Source organism: Aythya fuligula, chromosome 7, assembly GCF_009819795.1.
Source record: "Aythya fuligula isolate bAytFul2 chromosome 7, bAytFul2.pri, whole genome shotgun sequence".
Classification (NCBI taxonomy): Eukaryota; Metazoa; Chordata; class Aves; order Anseriformes; family Anatidae; genus Aythya; species Aythya fuligula.
In genome coordinates, this window is record NC_045565.1 from 1,869,946 (window position 1) to 1,893,947 (window position 24,002).

The 24,002-nt window shown below is 40.6% G+C and overlaps 1 protein-coding gene across 19 annotated transcripts in view; it reads right to left on the reverse strand.

The window, feature by feature from the left end:
- ANK3 (ankyrin 3) overlaps nucleotides 1-24,002 on the reverse strand; it is a 199,415-nt gene that overhangs the window by 59,380 nt on the left and 116,033 nt on the right. For 9 of the 19 annotated variants that reach the window (XM_032191370.1, XM_032191362.1, XM_032191363.1 and 6 more), the window contains 9 exons: nucleotides 23,466-23,564; nucleotides 23,278-23,376; nucleotides 22,786-22,881; nucleotides 19,791-19,863; nucleotides 19,533-19,595; nucleotides 12,497-12,620; nucleotides 10,706-10,717; nucleotides 9,439-9,541; nucleotides 3,776-3,882 (listed from right to left, as the gene is read on the reverse strand). In XM_032191370.1, coding sequence (XP_032047261.1) covers nucleotides 3,776-3,882; nucleotides 9,439-9,541; nucleotides 10,706-10,717; nucleotides 12,497-12,620; nucleotides 19,533-19,595; nucleotides 19,791-19,863; nucleotides 22,786-22,881; nucleotides 23,278-23,376; nucleotides 23,466-23,564 — 776 coding nt within the window. The remainder of the gene's footprint in view (nucleotides 1-3,775; nucleotides 3,883-9,438; nucleotides 9,542-10,705; nucleotides 10,718-12,496; nucleotides 12,621-19,532; nucleotides 19,596-19,790; nucleotides 19,864-22,785; nucleotides 22,882-23,277; nucleotides 23,377-23,465; nucleotides 23,565-24,002) is intronic. The other 10 variants (XM_032191372.1, XM_032191365.1, XM_032191360.1 and 7 more) reach the window with 4 other exon arrangements.

Here is a 24,002-nt window from a genome sequence, read left to right on the forward strand (position 1 = left end):
TACTGGGGAAGTGGAGAGGAATAGCTGCAAAATAATTTAGAAAGCAAATGGGAAAAATTAATGTAAGATAATTAGAGGCAAGCAACAGAAAATATCAATAATAAGCGCAAAGGAAAAGTAACAATCAGAAAAATAACAAAAGCAACACATTTGAAGGCCAACTTTAGAAATGATTTGGCTTTTGCTTTGCATATTGTAAAATATGTCATAAAATATGCTACCCATGGAAAAAAAATATATGAAGCATTCATTTTCACTAGTCAGCACAAGTAATTTCTCAGTACTTTCTGAGAAAAGTAATTTCTCTGGGAAGTGCAGAAGTACATGGAACAGAGAAGAGCGCTTGTGATTTACTCAGGTCGGCAGAGAATTTATTGCAACAGAACTTCTTTAATTCCCCAAACATGGTTCACTGCGCCATGGAAAATCAGTTCTCGTGCTTTCTTACAGTTTTATTTCCCAGAGTATAATGTATAATATATGTATGGCAGGATGCCTGAAGGGTGTATCAATGATGGAATCATAAAATCTTGCCATTCATGCCACTGCTTTCAAAAAAGTTCTGTGTGTACAGGAGGTTGGCGTAAACTACAATTAACTTCAAGTATGACACCTTGCAAGAGTGGATCAAGCACTTCTGAGTTTCTCAGTATGGGAGAGAATATGACACATTAGTTTCTTTCTTTGAGCTCAGGAAACCAAGGAGTTAAAAAAGGCAACATGGAGAGAGCACAGCCACATTTCAAGGTGTACAAGGACGCTCACATCTGAAAGCTGAAGGCGACCTTGGTGATGGAGCTCGACCTTTCCAGAGGCCACAAGACTGCTGACACATTTCAGTGCACTACTTATGATGGACCCTGTTCAAAGCATATCCTGGCAAAACAACTTATTTGAACTCAAAAATAAAAACATGAAGCACCATCTTGGCTTAAAAAAAAGGAAAAACCAGAAGAATCAAAATTACTGCCAAGTTTTCCTTCTTTCTTCCTCTTTCACTGATACATTCCTGGAGATCCACACCCTGGCTCCCCAGAATTCCCCTTCTGCCTCAGATTAGAGATGGGAAGAAATGTTGATGCTCTCTTCTGATGGTGAATACAAGGGGAAAGGAGCAATGCGAGGGAACACACTGTGGAGGGACTGCCCCTGGCATGGCACACTGGGGGACTTGGGGGTATGAGGAACGCAAAGAGCAGCCCACGAGGATTGTTGATGGCTGGTGACCCTAGCTGCCACGCCATCGCCTACAGCCACCGAACAGACAGGGACAAGGCAAGGGGATGAAGCACCACCACCAAGCAGAAAAGGAGCTGCTTTTCAGAGAAGAGGAAAGTCATGATCCAATGCACATCAGATATGCTGAGCTACTGGCAGATGAGAAGGCAACATCTGTTGATTGCTCCTAGATGAAGATAATGAGGAAAATCAAGCAGTATCATATTATAATAGGGAGCCACAATAGAAAGAAAATAAACAATGACTTTTTTCTGAGAAAGGAACTGAGTCATCACAACATCATTTCTGATGGACTTTATCCATCAAAAGAAAAATGTGGTACGGCAGAAAAGCTGTAACTGGTGGCAGAATATTCTGGTGATCAGATTCTCTCCCTCACCACCTTCCCTACAGCCCCCCAGTTTGCCCCACTGCTGTGGGTCTGCAGCCCTTCCCCTCTGGGCAGCAGCTAAGGCCATGGCTGCACGAGTGAGGACTGATGTATAAAGTGAGCAGATCTGAAGTAGTTGATTCCAAATATCCCATGTCTTTCAAAAGAAGAAAGAGCCAAAATATACGTAACTTGACAAATTAACTGATTTGACAGGGTAACTTACTCAGTGGATGTATAGTAGGTCTGTTTCTTTATTTCAGTAAGCAAATGAAACAGCACAGATAAGGTAAGTGTACAATCACCTGAGAAACTACTTCGAAAGAGTTACCATCTGTGCTTTACTGTCAAACTGAAAGAAAACTTCCACCAGGGATTTCACTGTGTTGTCCTGGGCCAAGTACTGAGATAACATCTTCATTCACGGTTTGAGCACTGGACAGAAAGGGCTGATAACACTTTGGAAAAGAGGATCCAAATTAAAAGCTATCTTGCTAAAATGGAAAAGGGTGCTGAAATCAACAAGTTGAAAGGCAATAAAGGCAAATGAAACATAAGGAAGAAACCAAACACAAGCTCAAAACGTAGAAAAAATACTAAGACTGCAGAATTTCAGAAAGGAACTAAGAAACTCTAGCAAATCACAAACACCAGTTAACAGGAGCTATAGCTACCAAAATGATAATCCTCACTGCAGTATTTAGATTAATTGTGCCATGTGTTAGATCAAGGAGGTAGTGGTCCCGCCCTACTTAGCCAGTACTGGTGCCAAAACTGGCTTAGAAATAATCTAACATCAAAAAGGGGAGAACCAGGAGACAGCAAGGAAGAATCTGGTGATATGTGCAAAGAATCACCTAGGAAAACATGAAAAATTATACTTCTCTCTTAAGAGAGAACTACATATCTTGCAAAATACAAGACATTGCAAAGAGACAAGTGGGATATTATTCTCCATGACTATCATGGACAGGACAAGAAATAGGCTTAAGTCACAGCAAAGAGATTTTAAGTTGAACATCAGGAAAAGAAATATTGCAGCAAAGGATAGCAAGCCACTGAAGCTGAGGGACTACAGACCCTCTTTTATTTTAAGTGACCATGAAGAAATTGAATGTATTTCAGGAATGGCTTGCTTATATTTTATGCTGTTATAATGCAAGTGGATGGCCTACCAGCTCTCTGAGGTCCTTTGCTAACATACCCTTCTGTGCTAACCAACAGATTGCAGCTTTTCATTCCACAGCTCCTGATAGTTCAACCCTAGCACTGACCATGTGCAGTGTTTTATTAGATCAGGACCTACGAATCCATCATTTTTTATTTCTATTCAGCTCTATCAGGTGCTTACACTTAACTGTGGCACTGTAGCTTTGGAGCTGTGGGATTTGCTGTGGAACTTGTGGCCTTGCTTTAAACTAAAATCTTTTGGTATGTGCTGAACATATTTTCATTATAAGAATGGAATTAGTCAAAATTAAAAAGGACGTGTAATTTATGTTCTGATCTTGAAAATTTTATAACAAATATTTATACTAGATAATCTCAGATGTAACGATTCCTTCCACCTGCTTATTTGTTTGTAAATTTTAAAACACACAATCCAAAATTACTCTTACTACATTTAAATCAAGTGTATGTGGTACTTTCAAGAAGCACGGTAAGTGCAGTGATGACTCGTGAGTAAATAACTGAACTCGAACTACATATTTTGGAGAATAAACAGGAGTCTGGAGGTATAAATAAAATAAGACGTTAGAGCCCCCTATTTTTTCATGTATTGAAGAATAGAAAGCATAACATTCTATCTCTGATTTCGTATTTCAAATAATTTAATACAATTCAAACAAAATGACCTTGTGACACTTAAAAGCAAAGCATAAGCAACAGAAAAAGCAAAACAAGACTACTAAAGAGAAGCCTGTAGGATTACAATGTTTTTGGCATTCAGAAAATTAAGTGCAGAAGCAAGCTTTTGGTTTGATATGCAAGAATTTAGCCTGACTCCCGTTATTAAGCACCCTCATTGAAGTCAGTACAAATTTTGCCACTGGCTTCAACCAGAGCAGGAATAGGCATGTTATCAGCCATTACAGCAGGCTGTATTCTTCAGCTAACAATACATTTCCACATTTAAAGATAAAGGAAATCTGTTAAGCGACCTACCCAGAATGGATGGGACTTGAAACAAGGTTAACATTGTCCAAGGTGTCTGCAGCCCAGCTGTAGTGTCTGAGAGAATCAGAATCAAACTCCCTTTGAAACGTCAGGTGCTTTAAAAAAAGAAACACAACATTGAAATTTAAAATTAAGATGTAAAATGTTTGTCTTAAATATAAGCTTGTTAATATAATTCCATTAAAACTCAATCTGTCCCCCTTCCACATAACAGTGCTGACATCCCAGCTGTTAAATTACTAGAAATCCCATAACAGAAATTTGGATTCCACAGAGAAATTAATCTTCCACATCTTTATACTTTCAAACCTTCTTTCTGTCTGCTTTTGCCACTTCCTTCAGTTACAAGTATGTCTCTCTCCAATCTTTATTTACATGTGAAAAGGTAGAGAAGACTATTACAATTTGTACTGCAATCATACACCATACAGACAGGCAGCATAACATTCCCACAAAGAAAATGCCATTGGACCGACCCTTTAAGAGCAGAGCTTAGATCTGTACAATCACCACCACGGACACTGTTCTGGAGTGCCGCTGTTCCTACTCACCTATATAAAAATAGTTTTAACCCTGTGGAGCACTGGCACAGCTGTGCTATAAATAAACTGCCCCATCTGACAGACATCAAGGCATAATTTGTTTCTGACTGTTCCCTGTGGACACATGCACGCACATGCAGGCATGTTGTGTCCCACAAGGTCTCATGCTATACACCCTCTTATCTGTAAAGCAAAGCCATTCTAGCCAAATATATACGGTTTTCCCCCTAGAAAATCAAACAGATTACATCTGTTGATACTGTACGACCCTATTTCCAGGGTAATATGAAAGCTTCTGAACCTTTTAAGGAAGCACCATGAGAAGTTACATCAATAAGACTAAGTCAAGATACTGTCATGCACAGACCATCTTCAGCCAAGACAGCGTTAAAAAATGTCCATGCTTCCTCTAGGCAGGTTATTTCTTGCTCACAGGTAAATGCATCTAGAGAGAGCAGTTAGCTGCTTTTTTCCTCATATACTGTGAAGATGAAAACCTCGTGGGCTGTTTTCAAATTAATTACCATTCCACTCAAACCTGAGCCAAACGCGCTCTTCTACACAAGAAAGTTTTATAACTTCCACCTTTTATTTTTTATTTTTTAATTTTACTGTACTTTATTATTTGCTGGCATGCAAAGGTACTGTAAATGAACTATTTGAAATGGAAATATCAGCATTAGGAGTAAATCTCAGAAAGCCAGTCATAAACATATGAAAATACTTCTGTTCAGAAGCTTCCACAAGACAAGCAAGCAGACAGTGCTCTGGTGTTGGCCAGAGCATGCAACCTTCCTACATTATTCTGGGCTTCCAGAAAATTTCTCTTTAAACATTCCTTGCAATTCAAATGAGCATCTCAGGTTTACTTCCAAAACCCATCAATATTATCATTTCCTGCCCATAAGTAGTACTAGCTGCAGGGTACAACTTTGCTTTGTCGTACGTAGCCCACATTTTTTTGATACCTCCTTCTTTTGCTACTTTAATTCTTTTATGGGGATCTTCCATCAGTCTTCGTGCTGTAAAATAGGTACCGAGGCCTGATGGTACGAGCACAAATAGTAACAGGCAAACACTGCTAAAGCATGGCATACGCTAAATACTGAAATACACCAAGAAACATAAAAGATAAAATGAACGCCATTAAAAACAATGGTAATTAAACAATGGCAGTGGATTTAATTAGCACTGCTTTGAAAAATATATCATAATTTAGTCTACCGAAGACAGTTGTGTTATTTTCAGTAAAACACTGGGGATTCTTCCACATTTTTGAAGAGCCTGCAGTTTCAGCAGGAAAGCCACAACTGTGGATTTCTGCTATTGCAAGTGATTTAACTCCGTAAGAGCTCACATGGACTGTGCGATTGCTTTTGACACCAAACAGCTGGTATCAGAGTTTAAAAATTTAGATTAAAAAATACATTTATTCCATTGCCAAGTGAGGAACTTTATCATCCAAAACAGGACAACACATAAATTTTGTAATAAATGCATAAAAAAGGAGGTCAACACAATGTAGAGTTTGTCATTCAAACAGCTGCTGAGCCATCAGAGTGTCACTCTGATGACACTCTGTGCTAGATAGAGATGCTGCTACATCCACACAAGTTGCCCTAAGTTTACTTCCATGTATGCCTAGGGTTCCTTGCTCTATTCCTACACTGTCTGTGTATGAGGTGACTTTTTTTTTTTTTTGGATGCATTCCTTTCTGACAAAGTGCATTCAAACAGATTTTTTGGACATATTTACAGCCAGCAAAAGCACAAAACCTGCAGCCAATAATTTTGGCAGAGAAACAGGCTAGTAAAAGCTAATGGCTGAACAAATGAATCTTACACACAGCACACATCTGTTGATCTCATTTTGTCGATCTGCTGAGGTGTTGGATTTTCCAGGCAGGCAAAGAAATCTTCCTGTGCAAGCTGCAATATGAGCAGTCCAGGAGATGGTACATCATCCCTGACACCAAATCGCAGGATTGATCCTGCGTTTGGTCAGGTCGCAGCATTCCCTACCTGGGCTGAGGGAGATTAAACATGCATTGCTACAGGGTGTGGCGCTGTCAGATGCAAATGCATGTATGAAAATACTGACAGTTCTGCTGGCAAGAATCCCGCCGGTTGCATAACTGAATATCCAGGCTGTGTAATGCCAGAGTTCAGCAAACGGAAGAATTTACGCTTCCTCCCAGATGAATTTAGCCAGACAGAAGAGATTCAACAAGCTGCTATGCAATGGACAGTCTGAATCATCCTGCCTTTGGCTCTTGTAAATTATCCCACAGAGAAAAGTCGCTTGGATTTGGTCTGAGTTACTGCATCCATAGTAACACACTTGGACACAGGAATTTTAACTTTGCTCTACTCTGGTTATGAGGCACAGTATGGCCTGGGCTCAGCCATCCCTGTTGAATAGGTCACCTAAAGCACTAAATGCAAACAAGAGGGAATGTCTTGACTTCTCAGGCAATTATTAGAAAATCCTCTCAAACACCCAACATGTAAGCAGCCAAGTTCAGCCAAGAATAGTTTCAAGTCTTCCTCGTTTGACTCTTTTTAGACTTCCAAGTCTCCCAGTGATCTTGGGAAGAAGTGACCATGGGATCTTCTGATTCCACCTAAGAGGCCAACAGCTGCTGTATCTCTTTTATATACTTCTGTGATAAAATTAATTCCCTTTACTCTGAGACTGCTGCTGCTGTAATGAAGTCCACACAATTACGAGGTTTACAAAGGAAGAGAAACCGAATATGCAGACAGGCAATGGCTCACTACTTCTTCAGAGTTGTCCAGTGCCCCAAAACACAGCCTTAACAACTATCAGCTTCCAGATGGTCTCTCAGGATATTGGTTCTGAGTCATCATGATCTTTGTTCCTATGACTTCCATGGCTGGAACACTGGAATTTTTTTTTTTCCCTCACTTTCTCCTGTCACAGCACAGATTATCTGGAAGCCCAGTGATGTAGATGAGGGATGTAGAGGCAGGGGTATTCTCCTTTGCCCAGATGTACTCCTCCTGCTTCAGCCAAAGCCCCATAAAGCTTACCACATCCCTTTGGCACATGTTTGGGCTGGGCTGAAGAAAATTCCAGAGGACAGAGGCATCTTTTTGCCAGGACTTTAAGTCTTGCAAAAGCCACAGCATTTTTTTTTCTCATGAAGGTAATTCTTTGTTTCACTGTTGTTTGTTTTCAGGGAATTTGTGGTTTTACTAACGTCTCAAGACAGCCCTGAACTAGAACAGACGTTGTTCCTGCTATTACCTTCATCATTCCTACTCTGTTCCTGGATATGAGAAACTTGAAGTTTGTCTAGAGCGTTAAGATTAAAATAACATTTAGAATTAGACTGTCAGCCAGGCTTCCAGCCTGGCTTCATTTTGCATGACAAATTTGGATCAGAGCTGAACTGCAATAATTGCACAATCATTGCTGGATGAAAACTAGAATTACAAAAATATGAAGACTATAAATGCAACGAAAACAGTCTGAATTCTACTGCTCAGCATTAACACTAGGTTTTCATATCTGTTGCTTTTTAGCTGAAGAGCAACCACTGCAAGAGATTCTCCAAAAAGCACAGAGATCCATAACCACTCATACAGAACATTAAGTTCACTCTAACGTAGAGCTCCTGTATATGATGTGGCATCACTGCAACTCCATGTACAGATAAATCATTCTTAATTTTTAAGAGTTATTTTGTAATACAAAGCAGGTTAACAGTACGCATTACAAACAAACAATGTTCTATGGAGTTATTTAGTGCAGTGCTTGACACTTATGAAATGTAACCTAGCTGCTAAATCAATGCCATCTACTTTGATGGTAATCACAAAAATGACCAGAACCATTAAATAATACAATATGTTCTCAGGCGGGAGGGCCTTCCTTTCCTCTGTTACATCCATCATATCAAGAAGATTTAATGAAGGCTTAGGAGAAGTAACTGTCAAAACAACATTAGGTTCTCAGCTTCAAAATATCATTTTTTTTAGCTGGCTGTTCCCAGGTTATTGGAGGTTTAAAGCATTTCATTTGAAAGTAGCAACCTATTAATAATAAGTTTAATTGCTAGAGAATCCAATTTATGCCATTCTCAGAATGTTAATAAAACTGTGTGCAAAAGCTGTAGTAAAACTGGATAATTTGCACTACACTGGAACTTATAAATTAATACAACTAAGGCTTAAAATGCTAGAGTCCGACCCTGTGGACCCTTTTCCCCATGATAGCATCCTCTGAGATCAATAAATCCCTACACAGAAATACTTGCCGCTGCTGAAAGGTACCTCTGTGTAAAGGGCAGCAGAAAACCTGTTTCATTAAAATCCACCTTAAGCTCCTCCAGGATGTAACAGTTCCACTTCAGAATCCTTTAACTCATAAGTAAAGACTTTCTGGAGAATTTTTATCTAGCATCCTAGCAGACCTCTGGCTTGTATGATCTAGAAACTCAAGCAATTCTCTCAAGTCTACCAAACACCAAAGAACTCACAAAATAAAGCATACAGCACCCTATCACCTCCAGCATTAGCTTTTAGAAATACTTTCCCACGCTATAATCAGGTCAAAAGATTCTGCTTTTGTTGTATTAGTCATTGCACAAATGTTTGGAAGATACATAAACTGGTTAGTGCATAAAAGCTTCATCTTCACAAAGCCAATTTTTTCCCAAGCGTGGAAAAACAAGAACAGCAGTTGGAGTCCACTCTACTTGGACAGAATGGGCAGACATAATCCATGGTCTATACAGTGCAGACAAAAGTTGTTTAATGTAAAATATGTTGTTCTCAGCTTATCAAAGCACTCTAAAGATGTATGTAACATTAAGCTCACGAGTACTCCCAATGACTTGAATGCACAGTCCTACATTTAGCAACATAACTGGTCCCTTGTAGACTTTTGGTTTGGGAACACATCATCCTGTCTCTTGCAGGATCAAAACCACAATGTGGTAAACCCATGATTTGTTTCTTTCAGCTCTCCTCTTCTTTTTCAGTGAGTAGTGACAGTTGCTGCACGCATGGCTGAGGACTACAGACTGTCATTCCTTATAAACAAGGAGCACAAACACCTGGTGCCAGAGAGGCAGCACATACCTGATCCTTTGCCGGTACCAGCAGCTCTTCGATCATCATGCTGTCTCGGGCATAAGAGCTTCTGTTCAGCGTGTAGGACCTATCCGAACTGAAGGAGCGGAGGCTGTTGTATTTACCATTTATCATAGAAAGTGCAGGTGACAATGAGATGAACAAAAAATAAAAATAAAAAATTAATACATGCAACTTCCAGGGATAGCATAAGATGGCAAAATATACATAATATATGAAATAAATACAAGGGAAAAATTGAATAAGTAGTATTTGACTCTATTGCAATATCTCCTTCCCTATAAATATACATAAGCAAAATCACAACAGATGTTTACTGCTTTGGCAGCAATGCTGTGTCTTTAGAATAAATCCACAAATGTGTATTTGAGTATTTAGATGAACTTTGATAAATGTCTGCGTGTCCTAATCCTGTAAGGAGACCCATGAGGGCAGGTCCTAGGGGACCTGTGGGTAGGTTACAGTGACTGCCCATACGGCTCTGATCGCTGCGTCAGGTTAAACTATGAGCAAGTTTTACGTGGCGGTGTTCTCTCTTTGTGGCTGAACCACTCCTGACTTTGTCATAAACAGCCTAGTTACTCACTTGAGAAAAAAAAGGATAAGAGTTTTGAAAAAAAATGAAGAAAGAAAATAGATTTGCTTCTTAATGATTAAATGCAAATGCCAATGCTTTGGAGATTATTTTGTGCATGTTAGACTATTCAAAAATTAAGAATGATCTCTCTGAATGTGCTGCGATTAAATCAACGTAGGAGTGTGTTACACTTAACCCTGGAAGATACATAATGGTATGTGCTAAAAACATGCTGCAGGCCTAGACATGCTTGCTACGTGACAAAAAATAAAGTAGTAAAAAACGTGAATTAATAAGAAGCAACATCCAACAACATATTAACACTTTTGAACTAGCAACACTGTTCAGACTCAGAACTCTACAACTTGTTTCATGCACTTCGTAGTTGTTAGTATAACTTTTCTAGTCCCTTCGCACACGTTCCTCCTTGTGCTGGAAGCAGAACTAGGATCTTTATTACATACTGTAGACATATGTTAAGCAAACTCTTACATGACAAAGGGTATAAAGAAATCAAGTTACATTTGTTAGAACAACAAAGGGATATTCTCTAACACTGAGCAATCTCCCCCCACCCTCCACTCAAAAATAAAAGCATGTCACTTTCTAATGCTGAATAAAATGAAGATGAGCAATGGCAGCAGCGGAAGGATGTAACACGATGCCATGCCTTCTTACCTGACTTTTGGACTAAAGCAATTTACAGTGGAAAAGAAACAGGAGAAATAGAAAGCAAAGAATCAGACGGGAAAAGCAAGATGTTATGGCTGGATGGCTAATATATTTAATGTGTTTATTTCTTAATGTTACACTCAGAATCAGCAGTAAGATACGTTCCCAGAAAACTTTTTGCTATGTAAAAAACACTGTATTTGTCTCCTCTGAGCATAACATATGTGCAATGTAAAAAATGAGTTACGCAGCAACAAATAGTAATGGCGCTGCTAAAATCAGAAGCATGGGAATATTAGGTTTCTCTCAAATAAACAAATAATATGAAGTTGAACCCTCAAATCTACGTAGCAGTGAAATTCTGCTCTCCCACTTGCAGAATTAGAATTTAGGCCAGTGCAGGAAGAGCAGTATGATGTGGGTAAGGTGTCCTGTAAACCAGAGTGCCCAGCTCTGTACAGACTTCACACTCTCCACCATTGCTGCAGTACTTCAGAACTGAGCCCATGGGTTAGGGCTGTGTGTGATGACCTTGTTCATGCCAGCTCGTGTTTAAAAGCAGCACGCCAACTTTGCTAATTAACTTTACAGAGACGTAAGCTTCTCCCTTCAGATCTCTTCTGCTGATTTTCTAGCTAAGACTGTTTAAAAGCATTTTGGCATTCCTTGCCAATGTATTATCACATAAATACTTATTAACGTACCTAAAAATTGTAAGTGAAGCAAAACATGGCTGGGCTATTAAAACGAGCAAATGTGCACTGCATGCTTGCATTTCTAATGCAACCATAACAAACAAGATTGAAGAGCAGACATCTAAGCTTTACCTTATGGGAGTTGCCATTCACTGTTAGACAATGAACTCACTTTTTGAAACAGATCTTTAAACTACAGTGTAGGAAAAAGACCTCGGGGCTCCAGCTTATGAGGTTTAATTATTAGCTTCAGTACAATCCAACTGTCAGTAAACACATTGCAAATCCACAACTATGGAGGTAATCTCTACTCATACAGTTTTATTTGTTTTGAGCAATGCACAGTGCAGGCTTTAGCAAGATTCAAAGAAGAAATCTAAAATGTTGATCTAAAAACACGAATTTAAGTCAACAGTAGTCAGATGTTATATTAACATTGTATATATTACAATATTTTATCGGGCTTACAGAAACTCTAGCTTGTTTGCTGCACCATGCAGAGTATTTCTTGTCAAATGAAACCTTACTACAAATTTAGGGCATGCCTATTTTTTTAATATATTTTTTTTAAATTTTGGGAACAATTTCTTTAATATTGATTATCTCTGTTTACTTACTCACTGTCACCTTTAAAGAAACAAAAGCAGTAAAATAGCAAAATGATTTCATTCAGTTTTTCTGGCATTTACAATCCTTAGCTAAATTAATTTATTAAAGAATACTCAGACACGAGTATCAAATTGACAGTTGGTAGTGAAAGGAAACCTGGCTGTTCTCGATCAGTTTCTAGACCAGTTGCAAACTCACAGGAAAGACATGCCTTAGAGACGGATCAGAACATCAGCAGATACCAGAAAAAATGAAGTTCCTTTTCTGTATCATTGCCATAAGAAGCTGACATGAATAAAGATTATGAAATAAAACAGCAATGAACATATGCATTAAACGCGTAGTATTATCGTAACACACAAACACACCCCCTCTACTTAGTTTCAAAATCTCCAGTTTTGTATGACTCCAGTTTTGTGTGAAAGAGCACTCTTGATTTGCAAGAGCTTGTAACTGTGGTGACACACAAACACAGAACCACCAAATACAATACCTGGCGGAGCGGGCTCCCAGGCTAAAGCCCATGTATCCTTCAGCGGGCAAAGAATCGTCTCCCAACTCTTTTAGATCCTGGGGTCCAAGATATTTATCCGTATCACCTGTCATTGCATCCTCACCTGCCAGAAGAAAAGCCAAGCTGAAATCAGAAGCTACATGTATCGTAAATGTTTGTGTGCTTAGTAATTCTCAACGCCCTTCTCTGCTTGCCAACAAGTAATCAATCCCGTCAACCCCACTTTCCCTAAGGCTCTTTCCATGCAGACCGTCAATTACGCACCCTCTGAGCAGGCCTGAGAAAATAATTTTATTGGGGGCATATGTAAAAGGCAAGTCTGCACACTGACATAAAGCCAATAAAGCTATATGAGGGTTGACTTTTGCCCAATCATTTGAGTGAGCTAAGAGGTTCTTCTGTACTTTGAACCATTACACTCACTCATGCTTTGCTTACCAAGAAGCCTGAGCTGATGAATTACGTTGGGTCTCTCTGAATGCTAAAAGAAACAAGCTCTGAGGCACAGCCTGCTTGCCCATCAGTACTGAAAAGTGCAGGACGCTTGAACAGACACTGACTAATACAAGAGGCCTGCCCTCCACCTTTGATATTTCTCAATAACTGTTGCAAGTTTCAATGTAAGACGGTTTTTGTTTTCGTTTTTTCCTAAATGCAGTGCTCTTCACGCCCTGACTGGTTTTATCCAGGTAAGACAAGCGCTTTATCAAGGCTCTGGACTTCACAGCCAGCTGGGGGGCAAGGGGCTAGGGCATGGCTCCTGCATATCACCCGCGGGGAGCAGAACAAAGCCGTGCCCCAGACAAGCACTCCTTGTTCGGCAGCATCTGGCAGCCCAAATTCACCAAAGTGACACTGTTCGCAGAGCTCAGACCGTCAGACACGTTTGATACACGGACATCAGCTGAGAAGTAGAAGATCAGCGTGTTAGAGAAAAGGATAGGGAAGTTAAGTCTTGGGGGAGCAGGGCAGATGTCGCAAAGGGTTAACGGAGCAGTTGGTGCTGGCTGGGAGCATTTGCATACCATTACATCATGCAAAACCTACATTCCTGCATTGACAGAGCAAGTCCAAAATATGCCTTATGCAGCCGAAGGAGCTTTTTTTCCCTGTTCCCTCTACAATGCAGAGCAGAGAGCTCCCTGTAAGCTCATTACTTGCCCACGCTCACGCTCTCCTCCTTTGTTGTGAGTATCCTTTAGGCGGGTAAGAGTTGCACAACAGAGAAGTTTACCAGCGGACTCGCAAAGGTAAGCGACTCTGCACGCCCGGCTCCGCTTCCAGCTTTCATTCAAGGAGTTTCGGCTGGTTTCCATTCACTTAACTCAGGAAACCACAGGCGAGCTCTGGTTTTAAACTAACAATCAATTCTAAAAATACCCGTTCGGCTACTGCTCTGCAAACGGCAAACAAACGACGATTTCTCCTCCAACCCAGCAACAACGATTATTTTAAGTAACACTTTAAAAGCTAAAATAGTTTATAATATACCACAAAGCATTGGAAGAAAACAAAAACAAAAAACAAACATAAACAGAAACATTACATAGAAAGTTAAACTTTAAAACGTCTTACTGTTTTGGAAAGCCATTTTCACCAGCCTGGTGAAGACTTTTTCCCTGATGTTTCCAAGAATTCCTATTAGTCCTATTAGTCCTTAAAGCAGTGATTTAAAGTTAATCTCCAGACCAGCACAAGCAAACTAATCCCTGTGGGTCATATTCGCTTCCCACACAACAACCCAGATCTTCTTAACATCTTGATCTCTTCGCGTGTGTTTTAGGCCATGTGCATCTTTGTCCTCGCAACTCGGATCAAAGTTCTTTTCAAATATGAAACAAAATGCAAAGTAATGACTACGCTTTAAAAAAAAAAAAAAAAAAAAAAAAAAAAAAAGATCCCTGTTTAATCACTCTGCAGACATCCCTTTAAAGCTCCTGCTGATTGGATTACAGCCTCCCTTGGCAAGCCTCCGGCCCGGTGACATAGGCGCAGGCTCCCGGGTTATTTGTATGGAAATGGGGGTGCTGTGAGGGTGCAGCTCCAACGTAACCCGAGAGCGGGGCTGGGCTGCGGGAGGGCGCCGCGCTCACACCGCCCCTCAGCGCCCGGCCCGGCCCCGGGCCCAGGCCTCCAGGAGGAGGCGGCGAGGCCGAGAGCGACTCCGAGCCGAGCGGGGAAGCTCCTGCCCTCGCCGCAGGTGAGGCGAGCGCCGTGGCGCTGGCAGCCGCTGAGGTTTTTGCTCCGGAGTGGCGCCGGTTCGCGGCGAGGTGGGAGCGGTGCCACGGCTCCTCCGCCGGCTGCTGCCGAGCTGCTGGAGAGGTGCTGGCTTCAAAGGGAGCTGCACCTAGGAGTGGTGATTTCAAAGAGTGCCCCGCGTTGCTTTGGGATCGTGGGAGGCTCCGGCTGAACGGGTGGTGCGCGTTGCTGCAGCCCCGCGCTGCTTCATCCTGCGCCTCCCCGGGCAGGAGCGCTGCGGTCTCACAGCCGCCCCACCGAAAGGCAAAGACAAAATGCCTCTCGGACACAAAGTGCACAGAAATGCCCCAAAAGTGAGGCCCCGATGAAAAATGACAAGAAAATTGCCTCACTTTTTTTTGCAATTGCCATCCTTCTGTTTTCCTTCAGTGTACATTCGGTGTTGCAGAAAGATGCTCTTGCACACCATGGGCAAGCACCACCTGGCAGCTGTAGGAAACCACTCAGTCCATGGAAAAATGGCAGCAGCAGGTCACAGCAAAGGTCCGTCTGCTCAAGAATATCCCTGCTCTCACAGCAGCCCCACTTCACAGAAGAATGCGAGAACATGAAACAGCGTCAAGTCCTCCAGGACATTTTCTAGCTGGCAGTGATTTGAACACATTTTCTGAACCCAGAAGTTGGTATAGTCACAAAAGGCTATTTTTTTTCTTTTCCCTTTTTTTAGTTCTTTCAGTTACATTCTGAACTCGCATCAGCTTCTTGCACTCCCCGTACCAAGGATGTGTGCCAGGAGTCCCAGGACGTAAGCAGCCGTGGCACGGAGCACAGCCCTTCTCACCTGCATCTTGCTGCTCTCACTGGTGCATCCCGTTCTTGGACTTCTGGGGAGGCAGCAAGCAGCCAATGCCCTGCTCACTTTGCCACCCACTATTTCATATGTTCTGGCCTATCCCTCATTTAGATTTTCTTCTGTGATAGACAAACCTACTCTGTTTACTTCTTTTCTTCCCTAGCAGCTTTTCCCTATCTCTGATCACCTTTGTCACCTTTTCCCACACTTTCCCCATTTTTCTGATCCGTCAGAGCCTGCCTCATACAGCTGGGAACTGCAAAACCACAGGGTAGGTGCTCTTTTTAGAGGCCGGTGAGAAATACAGGCTCTCTGGCAGCAGGAGCGAAGGGATCGTGTGGCTTGGGAAAAGTCCCAAACAAAATTTAATCATAGCCTGGGATCCGAATGGACATTTGACACTGGCTTTGCTAAAGAACTCTGAAGCTTTCGCCACTCCCTCCTCACAGCCTGTCAGGAGCTGCCTGATGGCAGAAGAGGTACAGCCACAGGGCAGAGCGGGATGCTTCTAGCTGTAGCCAAGGTTTTGGTTTCACACAAGGATGAAGAAAAGCCAGTACCAAACCACTGAAACTTTTATTAATCTGTAAAAGTTTATGGAGACAGTCTCAGAAAACCGAGCATAAAAATGTAACAAATCCATCCCTCCTAAAACCAGTAACAAACTTTAAGGCATGAGGACGTCCTGACCTGTTTGAAAGGAGCTCATTTCTGGGATCCCAGCACCTATTCGGGGATCAGGCAGTGTGTCCTCATGTCCTCCTAGGACATCTGCCTAATCTGCCAGAGACTGATTAGCATGATACTTACTCTTACCAAGAGAGAGGAATATCCATTAAATGGGTTTAAAACACTGTCCTTATTTACACCAAAATAAAGTTACCTACTAAAGACCAAATTTAGAGAAAAAAAAAGAAAGAACTAATTGTATTTCAATGACTATCTAAATTCTCAACATCTAAACTACTGCTGGTTTTTGCTGTGTTTTTGTTTGTTCCTTCTTTACTGCTCACATCGTTTCACCCCTCTTTGTATCAACTTCCTTTGCCTCTGGAACAGGGGACTGCTGTGACAGAGCTCACTGCTGCGCTGTGGCTGTCACAGCAGGGCTCCAACATCCACCACCAAAGCTCTTGCACCCTCTTAGAGGGACACTCTGAGGCTGAGCATCCAGCTCTAGAAGAGGAGGCTCCCTGGGGGCCTCCCACAGAAGGCTCCCAGTGTGCTGATGCCCCCCTGGTACCCCCCCAGCCACAGGGTGTGCTGCTGGCAGCTGCACAGCGGGTGGGGTGCAAGCTCCATCTGGAGATGGTGAAAGACCTGGTTCTGGCAGCCTCAGACTTCACATTTGTAAGATCTGAAATCTCTTCAGAAACAACAGCAGAGCACTTGTTCAGCATGCAGTGGAAAAAGAAGCGTTCTATATTCACATACAAACTTTCTGCTATGTAAGGACATGAGCTTTCATTTCTTCCCACACAATCGTGTTGAAATCTTTCAGAAAAAAAAAAAAAAAAAGCCATTTCTGTTTTGTGGTGGAGCAGTTTCCCAGCACCTAACCTCATTTAGGTGTAATTACCAGAATAGTCTAGGAAAAGGAAGGAAGGTGTCCCCTCTAATCTAGTCTGACTCCTAACTAAATTGTCCTCTGCAGGGAAGAGAGGGAATTTCTGTGTAAATACTTATTTAGCAGATGTAGTAAGAAACAAACAGAAGGAAATAGTTTCCTGACAACTGTCTCCAAACTCTTAAGAATACCTTCCAAGCCTTCAATTCCTCTTACAAGAGAAACCTTGAGGTTTGTGGCATATTGAGAAATCACCGAACAAGTTTCTCATTTAACAGTTTAGCTGGTGAATGCTCATCGTGAGGGCATGAATGTTCAGTGAGGGAGAGTTCAGGTTTGGGATGTAAATTTGTGCCTTTCTCACTTGGGAATTCATTCCTCAGGTCCTGGCTTTGTCAGAGTGTGTTACCACCTTGAACACACTTGTTTCAACTAGCTTAAGTGTCTGCTTTGTGAATAAATGCCCTATCAGCACTGGGGAGCTGTGGGGAAATGCATCAGTGTGTTATCTTCATGGCCGCACAAGGCAGAAGAGAGAGCCAGGCCAGCGGGTACTATCTCAAAGCCTGTAATTCACTGCCTGCCTTGCACACTGGAATGCTTCAGCATGGTTTAATAAAATACCTATTATTCAATTTGAGAGCTCCTGTTCAGCATTAGGCTTTGAGAACGACCTTTTACATATAAACCAGTCTCTTAGGTCCCCTAGTAACAACACATTTGCAGAACACAGTCTTCAGGTCAGGAATTGATTATATTACCCATATTTATATGTATATATATATATATATATATGTGGTTTTGTTGTTGTTGTTGTATTTATTTTTTTGTTTGTCAAATTGAGAGCTAGTGACTACAAAAATCTCCCACAAATCTCCCACACCCCTTCAGCCTTTGCATTTGGCCGTAAGAAGTGATCCCATCTATTAAAGACAGGTTTTACATCTTCGTATCTAATATTCTGATTCCACACGGGCATTTCTCATCTGCACCATGGGCTGAGGCTATAGTTGCTGCTCAATTAACTAACTTCAGTGTTCTGGTCAGTTAAAGCAATACATTATTCTGAGCAGTACAATAGCCTAGAAGAGTTATTTGGAAAACACAGGTGCATAGTAAGAACATGATCTATTTGAGAACGCAGCAATATGAACACAGTGATGAGCAGAAAACAAAACAGAAGCCTCAATGCATGAATTAAACAAAAGCTGCACACAATGAGCTTAGCTAACAGCTTTTACACCTTGCTGCTTAAGCGTTACAAACATTATAAATAAACGTATCGCTAGGCACGAAGGCTAACGGAAGTGCCACAAGTACACTGGACCCGGTCATTTCTTTACCTACTACAGAAGAAAAAACTGCAGCTCTAATGCTAGTGACCAGTGACACAGACAAAAAGCCTTCAGGACACTGTCCTTCTCTTCATCAACTCAAGACCTTCCTGCTTCCATATGTCACCTGAGAACCTAATCCCACTGTGGCCTCTGGAAACCTGCAGTTCCCAGTGAGGCTCACGCAGACTCCTGCGCATCCGCACCACAGAAGGCTGGACCTAGCAGGGGCTGTTGGTGGAAGGGAGGGAAGCAGCTACCAAATGAGTTTTAGATTCCTAGGGACCACTGAAGTCACACCAAGCCACCAGCACCAAGGATCGAGCTGGGATGTGCAGGTTGCTAGTGCCAATAGCACAGAAATCCTATTTAGAGGAACCAAAATCATAAGGTTTTATTACCCTGCTCACAGATTTCACGCCACTTTGCAGAATGATACAGCTGAAATCTCAGCTAAAAAGTTCTACCTTACTCCCTACAAAAAACTTGCTAAATTCAATGCAGCATCGTCTTTACTCAGCACTAAAGTAATCTGATGTAGTTTTACTGAATATGACAACTCAAATACAATTTTCTTTGTTTTAAAGCCTAAAAATACTTCTTTCCAGACTAAGGGTTGACTATCAATGCAAATCAATCATTCCACAGCTGAACACATGGCAGAATTTAAAAAATAAAATAAAAAAAGAAACCCACCTCATTCCTCTGTCTTCACTTTCACTATCAGCTATTTCTTCCAAAGTATTTTGATATTTGACTCTTTTGCCTGGTATTTAATTTTTTAGTTGCAATAATATAACTATTCTCCACAGAAGCAGCAGCAAAAGGACTATTCCGGGAGAGTGGAGGTAATTTGATTTAAAAACCGGGAGTAAGACACTCAGAAAATTAGAGGATTATCAGCAACAGGTCAAAGAATTTTTGAAAGCATTCTTAATTGTGAAGTAGAAATTGTTAGTGGGATAACAAGAAAATTATCTGAAAGGATTAATTTCCAGTCAGAGCAAATAAGAGGAAGAGGTTTAAGTTAAGTAACACTGCAATACAAAAATGCACAAATACCTTCTTCAACATCTGACAAATATTCAGCATCACTGAGTATTTCAGGGGCATTGGCTTTACGAACTGCATGATTTAAATAAACAAAATAATTAAATAAAAGCATAGACTATCAACAAGTCAAAAAACAATGTAAAACAATGAATGTGCAGATACCATATCCAACTCATACAGTTTTTGTTTGCTTTTAAACAAATACTTCCAAAAACAACAGACAGAAAAGTGACAAGTTTTTGTTTTTGTTTTTTAATTTTCAAATACCTTCATCATCAGACATATCGAGAACTTCATTCATCGTTTCGGGTACATTCATTTTGTGCTTTTCTGTAACAGTCTGTCAAAGGAAAAAAACATTTCAGAGCTCACTAAATTTTTTTAACGTTGTAGTTATTTCAAAAAATTAAACATAAGGTAGGATGTGTTTTCATCTGCAGTTAGCAAGACGAGATTTTATTTTTTTAAAGCTTTTTATTCCCTTGCTTTTCATAGGTAAACTACAAATTAAAAAAAAAAAAAAAAAAGACTCCATTGAAATAATACAGAAATATGCAATATTATATTTATATAAGTCAAGGGTTTTTATAAGAACCCTCTAAAAAGTCATCTAAATTTAAAGCAAGAATGCATTGTCTATATTTTAACTATAATGTTATTCATTCTGAGGGACCTATTTCATCTTTTTCATTGGGATAGCAATCTTTTAGGTTGGGAAAGACCCTTAAGATCATCAAGTACCAACTATGCTGTAATTTGGGAGCAGGGTTGTTCCATGTGAAGATTTTCAGAGGTGCCTCATCAGTAATTGTGTGTTTTTTCCCCACAATGAGAACAATTGCAACAACATGCAGGCTAAATGATTCCCCTTAAGGAATTTGTGCATGAAAGACATTCAGAAGTGGTTGGTTTTAATCCTGATGTTTATGTTGATTCAGACTCAAAAACCAATATAAAAAAATTAGAAGCAGAGAAAAAGATATTCTGAATGCCTGAACTCTGTTCCTAGAATACCCATGCATCCCACAAAGTACACAACCATGCACACTTTACTCTCCAGCTGGGGCAGAGTGCAACAAGCACTTTGGTAAAGTTTTAGATCATGTAGGAGACACTGCAGAGTTCCCAGTCAAGTAGTGGCATTCAAAAAATTAAGCAAAACAGTTTCATCTTTGTTTATATTTTTAAACCACCATCACTTCTCATCCTTCATATACAAATAAGAAAACATTTATAAGTTGAGGACAAAACACCTTTTCTATCTTCATTTATTTTAAAATATTTCATGTTTTCTGTAGCCTCATAATTACTTGTGGCAGTTCATGTTTCTTGGGCTACTGCCATCACTTGAAACAGCAGAAGAGCGCCTGCATGCTCAAACATCACAAAACTTATAAAAAGCCTCACAGTACTTAATTTTGTTGGAATTACTTGCACAGCTTTTTAACATGTTGCTGTTAAACGGGTAAAATCACAGGACTTTTTTCAGGCACTACTGGATTCTTATTGGCGTTTGAATGTAAGTCAGAGTAAACTAGCTATGCTCATCCCTGGTTTCACTGAACTTACCTTTTGGAGTTGTTTAGCCACATTACCCCAGAAATACCCTCAATAGTTTCAAATCAGATTTCATGATTAGACTTCCAAAGTCTGCCAATTACACACTGACTGATAAGCAGCATATTTTGGTTTTCATGCAAATGTTTCTGGGCCTGAGAGCAGACATTCACAGGTATTAGTACAGGCCCTTCAGCTTCTAACATTGCTTCTAAAACAATCCACAGCTTGATCTACCACCTTTTTACTCTTCTACATCTACGGAACATAATAAATGATGTCGTTTTTGTGGCACAAACTCACACAGCTTATTAGTTCTGCAAATTAAGAATGACCTTATGATATTGGGAGTTTTTAGCATAACAACATGGTTTTAATTCTCTTGCACCTATCTAGTTGTGTCCAAGGCAATCATTCAAGTTTATGCTACTCTGTATAACCTTCAAATTTGTCAGGTTGTAGAAAATTGTTTTGGAATCTTTCTAGAAAGAAAGATGTCCTTGAGAAAATCAAGAGAGAGGCTATAAGAAAGAATCATGATTGTTTTCTGGCATATTCCGTTGTATTTTATTGTGGCACAATTTTATCTTCTATGTGGCGGATTTTATGTGAGCTACTGTATTACAAACCACAGCCAGGAAAGTCACATGAAGTAGAACTAAAACCTGCCTGTCTTCCCAAAGGTTCACTACATGTATATTGCAACCACCTGCTTGCACCAACAAACCACACAAATGGGTGACGACAAAACATAGGACATACTGTAAACATTTTCCATCTCTGAGATGCCTAAAAATACACACTTGCACACATTTCTCTTTGTAATCAGAAAAAAAAAAAAAAAAAAGTTGCAGAAAGGAAAAAGTCAATTTGGAGACAATGCTCTGAATTTATGTTCTTAATACTCCGTTCTGGCTTAACTACTACGGTGGTTCATGAAAGCTCCTCACCTTATGAGAACAGTCTTCATAAAGCAATTTGGCAAAATGTTAGTGAATAAGTATCTTTGAGCAGCATTTTAGATTCTGTGAATTTTTCTGATAGGCTATATTTGACCACTGCCTCTAATCTCCCTTGGCTAACACTGCAGCAGGCCTTCTTGAAAGCCAGGACAGATGATCTGGATATCAAGTACATGTCAGTGAATGGGAGCTGTGGTTGCAGAAGCTGACTTTGGCTGAGTACAGAAGACAGGCCTTAGCCATCTTTCAGAATAAATCAGATCCTAGGAAAAGTGGAGCTTCTAAGAAAATTCCAACCACTTTTTTAGGTTGAAATAATTGCTTTTAGATCAAAACAACCAAATACACATCATCCCTTGGCAAACTGCACTCTCTTAAAAGGGAGAAGCAACTTCAGTTTACGGTAGGCTCTAGGAATGTCTTTTCACAACTACAAATCAGCCCCAATTCACTTCATTTGTGACATAATCAAGATGCACTCTTAAGAAGCAGAGCAGATATGACTAGTTATTCAAACTGCCCATTTTCTGCTTCATTGGTATGTCTACCTTAAAATATATTATAGACATAGAATAATGCCTAAAAAATGTATTAGTTTTATCTGATTTAATATCTACCCCATAAGCACTTAAAGGATAGGAAAAAACTAGACTGAAGTCTCAGTAGACAATTAACTAAACAAAACTGAATACACTGGCTTAGGAAAAACCCTTCCATCTACTACTGAAGTAAGCTGTACTTACAATTGTAGTCATGGTCTCTTCTGTCACCACCTTCAATGTGTCAACTACTGAAATGTAGCCAAGTCGCTTTGCGATGGCAAGGGCAGTGTTTCCATTCTAGCAGTTGAAACATGTAAAACAAAAGCTGAATGTCAGCAATAGTAAGTGTACAAACTATTAATTAGCTATGGAAAAATGCACAATAAAGGCCACATGAATGTTTGCATGTCAGTGACTGAAAGAAATACACTTTGGGTAGTAGGACATCTAACTAGATTTTTAACTTTTTACAGAAATGGGATGAAAAGGAAAAACACTGTCCAGATGTTTGCTGTCCTAGTTTTGGAAGAGACAATGGAGGACATGGAGGACACAGGGGCAATGGGAATATGCTTCCTTTGCTCTTTTCCTCTCCCTCCTCACGTTTCCCTTGCTCCAACACAGTGGGAGCACAACGCTTTACGCAGGATGGGATGACCAAGCAAGCCCGAGCAGTGGCCTCTCAGCACTTACCACAGTGAGCTCGTTGGGTGCCGCGCCGTGCTGGAGCAGGACGTTGATGATGTGGGTGTGCCCCTGCTGTGCAGCCTGGTGCAGCGGCGTGTACCCGTTCTGCAGGCACAAGGAAAGGGAGAGGCTGCGTTGGGCACAGCACGCTTGTCACCCCCACAGAACAAGTGAGGCAGAGGCAGAAAACTCACCTTCGTTTTGGCATTGACTTTTGCAGAATGTTGCAGAAGGAAGTTAACAATCTTTATGTTTCCGTAGTGGCAGCCAACATGCAAAGGAGTGTATCCCATCTAGAATGGACGTAAGCAATTAGCAAATGTGACTAACCCCATGCATCCCCTGACAAAGAAAAAACAGACATGAAACAGCAAAAATCCTGTCAAACTATTTCATTGTCTTTCTTTTCCCATGAGAAGAAATATGCAACTACGGGAAAACATGCCTCTCAAGAATACCATTTCAAGTCCCGTTTGCTGTGAACCTCTCCTCTCTGCCTTGTAATTCTGTAATCTTCAACATATGCAATGTTGATTAACAATTTGCTTTCCTCTCCAGTGCTAAGATCATCAGGTCCCTGGGGCGAGCCTGTTTTTTAAATGAATGCGTGTATACTGCCTTGCACAGTGAGGTTCTCATGCTTGACTGGTGTTCCTACAGTGTGATAACAAAAACAAATAAGTAAATAAGTAATAGCAACTTACTAAAAACCAGGCCTGCTGAGGGCTGCC